Source organism: Mandrillus leucophaeus, unplaced genomic scaffold (assembly GCF_000951045.1).
Source record: "Mandrillus leucophaeus isolate KB7577 unplaced genomic scaffold, Mleu.le_1.0 Scaffold188, whole genome shotgun sequence".
NCBI classification, from domain to species: Eukaryota; Metazoa; Chordata; class Mammalia; order Primates; family Cercopithecidae; genus Mandrillus; species Mandrillus leucophaeus.
In genome coordinates this window covers 2837636-2845248 of record NW_012101898.1, presented here as the reverse complement: position 1 = coordinate 2845248, position 7613 = coordinate 2837636, and the positions used below count along the sequence as shown (strand labels likewise).

The window sequence follows — 7613 nt, the reverse complement described above, 5'->3', positions numbered from 1 at the left end:
ATACACCATGGAATACTATGCAGCCATAAAAAAGGATGAGTTCGTGTCCTTTGTAGGGACATGGATGCAGCTGGAAGCCATCATTCTCAGCAAACTATCACAAGAACAGAAAACCAAACACGGCATGTTCTCACTCACAGGTGGGAATTGAACAATGAGATCACTTGGACACAGGAAGGGGAACATCACACACCGGGGCCTATTGTGGGGAAGGGGGAAGGGGAAGGGATAGCATTAGGAGATACACCTAATGTAAATGACGAGTTAATAGGTGCAGCACACCAACACGGCACATGTATACATACGTAACAAACCCGCACGTTGTGCACATGTACCCTAGAACTTAAAGTATAATAATAATAATAAAAGAGAACAGAACAGAGACTTCAAATGAAAAATTTTTTAAAAACCCAATCATATTGGATTATGGCATCCACCTTATTCCAACATGACTTCATCTTAACAAATGACATCTGCAACAATCTTATTTCCAAATAAAGTCACATACTGAGGTACTGGGACTTAGGACTTCAGCAGATGAATTTTGGGGGGTACACAATTCAGCCCATAGCAGAGGGCAATCCAGTCCTCTCTCCTGCTCTTGCTACTTCCTCAGGGTGCCATGTGAGACGATGGCATGAGAAGAGGCAGGTTTGGACTTGCCCAGCCCTGTCATTCTCCAGCCCTCACACAGACACCCTACATGCATTCATTCTCTTGGCTGCAGTACAGCATTCTGGATTGTTTTTTATTTTTTTTGGTAGAAATAAAGCTAATTAAAAAGTTGTTTAGGTTGCAAGGTATTTCTTTACAATACCTGAAACTTCGTCCTCACACTCTCTTTCCACACATTTGACATGAGAAAGGCTATCATGTTAACTGTCCTCAGAGTTATTTAACCATCATTCTGCTATATCCTCTTAAGAAGAGAAAGGAAGGAAACAGATGGGCCCTTCATCTGTTTCTTATTAACACAGCATTAGTTTCATCATGACAAAAATTTCATATCTATTAATGTCTCTTCCAACAGTTCCTAACTCACATCATCTCTAAATGGTGCAGAGAGCAACATGGCAGTTTCCTTCAGTATACGCACCGACGGAGACATTTCCCTAAGTTAATGCTCTGTTTTCTGAATCACAACCTCAAATGCAAAGTTTTCTTTTCCTTTTGGTGAGGACAGGAGGGTGGGAGTCTTTACAGTGACAAATTTTGGCTCCCACTCACCTATCCCCACTAAAAGAAAAAGAAAACCTGTGCCTCTAAGGTTGTGACTGAGAAAATAGAGCATCACCAGTCACTCGTGGGTTCTTCTCTGACCGATTTCCATCAAGAAGATGGAGGGTGCGGTGCCTGGAGGCTGAGGCAGGAGGGTTGTTTGAGCCCAGGAGTTCGAGACCAGCCTGGGCAAAAAAGTGAGACCCTGTCTCTATGAGAAAAAAAAAAATGTTTTAAATTAGCCAGACATGGTGGTACATGCCTGTGGTTCCAGCTACATAGGAGGTGGGAGGATGGCTTGAGCCCAGGAAGTCAAGACTATGGTGAGCCATGTTAACAACCCTGCACTCCAGCCTGAGTGACAGAGGGTGATCCTGTTTCAAAAAAAAAAAAACAGAAGAAAAGAAAAGAAAAGTAATTATGACTCAAGTCTCATTATGTGCAAGGCTGGGTTGCTGCTATGGGAGAGATCAATGTTGGGGAGTCAGATCTGCTGAACGAGCTGTGTGACTTTGGGCAAATTACTCAACCTCTCTGAGATTCGGGTTCGGAAAACATAAAAGAAAGAGAATAAAGTTTCCTTGTCAAAGTGGATGTGAGAGTTAAATGAGGTGATGTAGGTGAAGTCTCTTGGACATAGCAGGCACAGACTAAAAACCAGATTCCTTTTGCCCCTCCCCAGAACAGAAATCTAAACAAGCACCCAATCCCCTCTCCTACTGCCTATGAGAAGATTAGGGCCTCCTCAGCATGAGTCATTTGTCAATTCAAAATTTTATTTATTATTTTTATTTTGAGGCAGAGTCTCACTCTGTTGCCCAAGCTGGAGTGCAGTGACACGATCTTGGCTCACTGCAACCTCCGCCTCCTAGGTTTAAGCAATTCCTTCACCTCAGCCGGGCAAGTAGCTAGGATTAGAGGCACCTGCCACCACACCCAGCTAAATTTTTTGTACTTTTAGTAGAGATAAGGTTTCACCATGTTGGCCAGGCTGGTCTCGAACTCCTGGCCTCAAGTGATCCCACCGCCTCGGCCTCCCAAAGTGCTGGGATTACAGGCATGTGCCACCATGCCTGACCCAAATTTTTTTTGTTGCTGTGCTTTTTTTTGAGACGGAGTCTCTCTATGTCGCCCAGGCTGGAGTGCAGTGGTGCGATCTCGGCTCACTGCAAACTCTGCCTCCCAGGTTCAAGTAATTCTCCTGCCTCAGCCTCCCAAATAGCTGGGATTACAGGTCCCCGCCACCATGTCTGGCTAATTTTTGTGTTTTTAGAAGAGAGGGTTTCACCATGTTGGCCAGGCTGGTCACAAACTCCTGACCTCAGGTGATCCACCCATCTTGGCCTCCCAAAGTCCTGGGATTACAGGCGTGAGCCATCACGCCCCACTGCCTTAGTGCATTTTAAGTCAGAAACTAAACATGTTAGAACTACTGATACCAGAATTCTCTCAAGATGAGAATTATCAGCCTTTAAGTTCGTAGTTCATCCCACCCTTTCTGTAAACGAATAGACTCAGCTGAGGTTTGGAAGTGCTTTTGGTACCCAGGTACACTGCCACACAGCACTTACCATGTTAAAGGAACACCTGTGTGTGAGGCTGATCTGTGTCTGCTGCTAGGAGTAGGGAGTCCAGCCACCAGAGCAGAGGGTCTCGTGTGTCCCATATGCTGAGAAGCCCAGAAGTCACAGGTTGCTGGCCTTGCTTCCATTGCTGGACAATGCCATCAGGTATGCAGGCTTTTCCTTGTCTTTGTCAGGTTGGCTTTTCATCCTCAGGCTGATTTCCTCTTGGTTTCAAATGGGCTGCTGTAGCTCCAGACATCACGTCTATCTTCGAGAAAGTAAGAAGTGGGAGAAGAGGAAGCTGTGACCATGTCTGTCTTTTATCAGGAAACCTAAGATTTTGCAGAAGTCAGTTGACTTCTGCCTCCATTCAGTGAGCCCCTGGCTGCCAGGAGGATGAGTTTTGTAGGGTTGAATGAAGGTTCTCTTGGTAAGGCAGAGAGGAGTCACGGATGTTGGATGGACTGACCTTGGGTCTGCCGTAGAAACTCAGAATGGCATAGATGCAATTGATCAGGAGGGAGGTAGTGAATGCGTCCTGGCACAGTGGCTTTGCCAGGTGAGAAGAACAAGGGCCAGTCCTGTACCTGTACCTCTGTCATTCAGGGGCCTCTGCTACTTGCATGAAGACAGAAAAGAAAGTGGGAAATGGTCAACAGATGCCAACAAATTGATTCCTTTCTAAAGCAAGGACATCTTTACAGGACGATCTAACATCTTTTGGGGGGACATTACCTTGATCATTCTGGTATACAGTACTTGTATACTTGTATAAATGAATATGATTGCTTGAAAGGAAAAAGAAAAGAACACAAATTTTCTTTCTCGAAGTGGCAGAAGAAAAAAAAGTTCTTAGTTTTCCCATCTGAATGAATGTCTTCGTGGGCTATCTTGGGGAATAATACTTCTAGAACAATACCGTTCCCTTTGCCCAAGACGTCTGTATCATACTCACCAAATTCAGGCTAAGAGTCACTTATGAAAATCAGTTGGATTGCTTTAAAGTCGTTTCTCATTTTTCACCTAAAAATACCTTATCCAAATTGTCTCACCCACCTTGTGCCCCAGACTCAGCTGTAAGTGACTCGGCTGTTTCTAGAATTCAAATCAACCCTCCAAGAATGAAGTGTATTTTGTTTTGTTGATTTGTTAATGGGAATACATGCAAAACAATTTGCCACAGGTTTGAAAGCAGTTCAAGCATTAGGGACGTGGAAGTTTGCGTCTCAGCTCTCAAGGTGACTCCTTTCTGGGACCTTTGCATTCTGAAGGTCGAGAAGAATCCGGTGCCTGCCGTGTTCTCCTGGTCTGCAGGGGGAGGCTCCAGCCATTTGCACAAGGTGAGCCACACATTCAGGCCCGCATGGCCATGGGAGAAAAATGTACAGGATGAAATCAGTGCCTGAAGCAGCCTCATAGAATTCCCAAAAGAAAACAAAAAGAAGTGAGCGTCTTCCTGGGCAGGCTGGATCCTCAAAGACGCTGAGGTAGAAAGTGAGCTAAACTGCTTAACCACCAGCAATGAGGCTCCACGCCAGGCCCATCTGGTGTCCAGAGCTGCCGGCGAATGGGGCCAATGACAGTGAGGTCAGTGACGGTACTGTGTTCTGGAAAGGCCACGTGGGGAGGCCTGGCAATGGCCAGCCCTCCGGGTGCAGATGGTGAGGAGGGCCGGGTGGCAGATGCCGGGCCGGGCAGGTGGGATTATGGAGGGGCAGCAGTCATTACTTGTTGCTCGAGTCTCTTCCCTCCGGTTTGTAGACTCAGGGTCCTAAGCAGACATACGCTTTGCATGGCTGGTGTTCACCATCACAGCCGCTGCAGGCTGGGAGATCTCAATTAGAAAGGTTTTAATGAGCTCCTCCTAACTGCCAGTGCCTTCCATCTAGTGATTCATTCATTCTCATCTCACAAACGTTTATTAAGTACCTGCTATGGGCCAACGAAGGCGCAAGGACGCTTAACCCCTTGGGAACCAAAAGTGATGATAATATAAATCTTTTTTTTTTTTTTTTTTGGCCAAACCAGAGAGCAGTGGTGATTCGGATTCTTTCTGGGAAAACCCTCACATCCTCATCCCCGTCTTTAATAACAGCAGATGGCACACAATGGGTTTGTAGCACAATAGGTGCTTATCAGCAGAAGCATTTGCATCAAAGTATTTTCAAGGTCATTAAAACTGCTAAACAGTCCCCTGGGGCTCAGCCGTTTCAGGCGTCTGGATAACGTGTGTTTGATGTCTAAGGCAGTCGGCTGTCAGCAGAAGCTGAAGCAAACCTGGCGATGTGAAGATTGTCATTATTTGGTCATCAGAAAAAGTGAAGCTGAGGGCTGGAGGGCAAGGGAAAGGTTAAACCAGGAGTGAGATCGCACTTCCATGTCCACTCACTGTCCACTCACACAGGGAGAATGAGATTCCACCTCCCTCTTGATGCACCAGCCCAGACCTGCAGGTGAGTGCGAGGTGGTGCAGGAGGGACCCCCTGGCACGGGCAGAACGCCTGGAAGAAAACTTGACTGTGCTTCCTTTTGTGCCCTTCCCATGTCTCCCCCCTTGCTGCCCGCTGCCCTGGCTAACATGGGCTTGGATCATGAAATGGTTTGGCTCCATGTCTCCACCCAAATCTGAATTATCACTCCCATAATCCCACTGGAGGGCAACTGAATCATGGGGATGGGTCTTTCCCCTGCTGTTCTTGCGATAGTGAATAAGTCTCAGGAGATCTGATGGTTTTATAAAGGGTAGTTCGCTGCACAAATTCTCTTGCCTGCCACCATGTAAGACATGCCTTTGCTCCTCCTTCACCTTCCACCATGATTAGGAGGCCTCCCCTACCATGTGGAACTATGCGTCCATTAAACTCTTTTTCTTTATAAATTACCCAGTCTTGGATATTTCTTCATAACAGTGTGGAAATGGACTAATACAGATCATGATCCCTGCCACAGCCTTGCTTGAGTGTGGCCTACTGGGCCCTTCATTGTCTAAATCTGACAATGGGCTCACATCTGAGTTTTGACTGAGCATCTCTCATCCTTTCCAGGGGCCACCTCTCTCTAATAGAACACCACCTCTATTCTAATCACACACGCATACAGACACACACACACACAGGCACAAACGTGCACACACACACACATGCATGCACCCCACTAAAGCAACACCAACCAGGCCCGGCCGTCTCACTCCCCAGAGCCCTCCCCTCCCCTTCTCAGGCCTGATGTCAGCCTCAATTCCACCAGCAGGCTTTTTTCAGGAACCTGCAACTCCTTCCAGTCAAAATACAGCATTTTGCTTTATGCCCCATGTTCTCAACGCACAGATGATGAGAGACAGACAGATAACTGTCTTCTCCCAGTTCAGTTAGTGAGACAAAGAAATACAATGCCTGCCAAGTCTAAGCACCCTCTAGACCTGCACAGTCTTCCAGACGTCCAATCGAGGCCTAGGCCTGTGCCCGTCGGAAGTGACACCAAATAAGCGTTTCCAGTGAGCCTGGTGCTCTTTGGGCACTGATGACACTCGGTCCTCAAACAGCCTGCCCAGGTGGGTACTGTTATCACCTCCACTACACAGAGGAAGATGTGCAAGGCACAGAGAGGTTAAGTCGCTTTCCCACTGTCACAGAGCTGGTAAGTGGCAGAGACTGGATTTGAACCTAGACAGCTCTAGAACTCACTCTCTTGACCAGAATCCGAAGGGCCTCACCTCACCAAGGGTCCCCATTCCCAGACCTCCATCACCCAGTGGTGCCTGTGACACTGGGTTTACCATAGTTATCTATCTATGTAACAATCATCCCACATTTGATGACATCAAACAAGAACCATTTTCCCATGCCCAGGGATTCTGCAGGTCAGGAGTTTGGAGAGGATGAAGCCTCAGCCAGGAAGCTGTGAATGGCCATGGCTGGCATCTCCCGGGGGCTTCTTTCCTCTTAACCCCTGGTCCGGGAAGCCAGATTCAGCCAAGCCTGTGTATGAGCCCCGGTACCTGGCTGCTTCCTGTACCTTGGGCTTCTTGCAGCACAGAGGCGGAGTTCTGAGCAGGAGCTTCCTGAAGGGAACCTTCCAAGGGAACCAGGCCTCAGCATCAGGCCTGTTCTGCCGTGGCCTCAGATTGCACCACTACACTCCAGCCTCAGAAGTCATCGGCATCGATTCTACCCCATCCTATCAGTCACAAGGGAGCCACAGGCCAGCCCGGGTTCCCGGGGATGGAGAAAGAGACTCCGCTTCCGCATTGGGGAATGACGGGGTCACCCTGCAGAAGAACAAGAGTAGGAGGCAGCGTCATGGCCATTTTCGGTAAACACAACCTGCCGCCCACCTGACTTGCCCAAGCCTACCTCTTCCAGAAACTTCTGTGTCCCAATTATGGTTCACCTTGAGGTCCTAAAGGTATTGACTGCTTACTTCAATGGTCACATTGTCCCTGTGAAAGGAAAATCACAACTTAGGGCTACTGTATGAGCATTCCATGTGCAGCAGGACGAGCCACAGACAAAACTCCTCAGACACCGGATTAAAGAAGGAAGAGGTTTGTTATTTGGCCGGGAGCGTCGGCAGACTCGCATCTGAAGAGCTGAGCTCCCCGAAAAAGAAATACTTGGCCTTTTTAAAGGTTTACAACTTTAAGGGGTCCACGTGAAAGGGTAGTGATAAATCAAGCAAGCGTGGGAAACGTGACTGGGGGCTACATGCATCAGCTAACAGAACAAAAAGTTTTACAGTGCTTTTTTCATACAGTGCCTGGAATTAACAGATAACACAAGTAGTTTAGGTCAGGGGTTGATGTTATTATTATTACTTTTTTTAAACTCCTACGGC

At 47.4% G+C, this 7613-nt stretch overlaps 1 protein-coding gene across 1 annotated transcript in view; it reads right to left on the bottom strand.

The window, feature by feature from the left end:
• ANKRD33B (ankyrin repeat domain 33B) overlaps window positions 1-874 on the bottom strand; it is a 157008-nt gene extending 156134 nt beyond the window's left edge. Inside the window, 1 exon segment of the mRNA XM_011978062.1 lies at window positions 818-874. Within this exon segment, the coding sequence (XP_011833452.1) occupies window positions 818-874 (57 nt within the window).
• Between the last annotated feature and the right edge of the window lie 6739 nt (window positions 875-7613).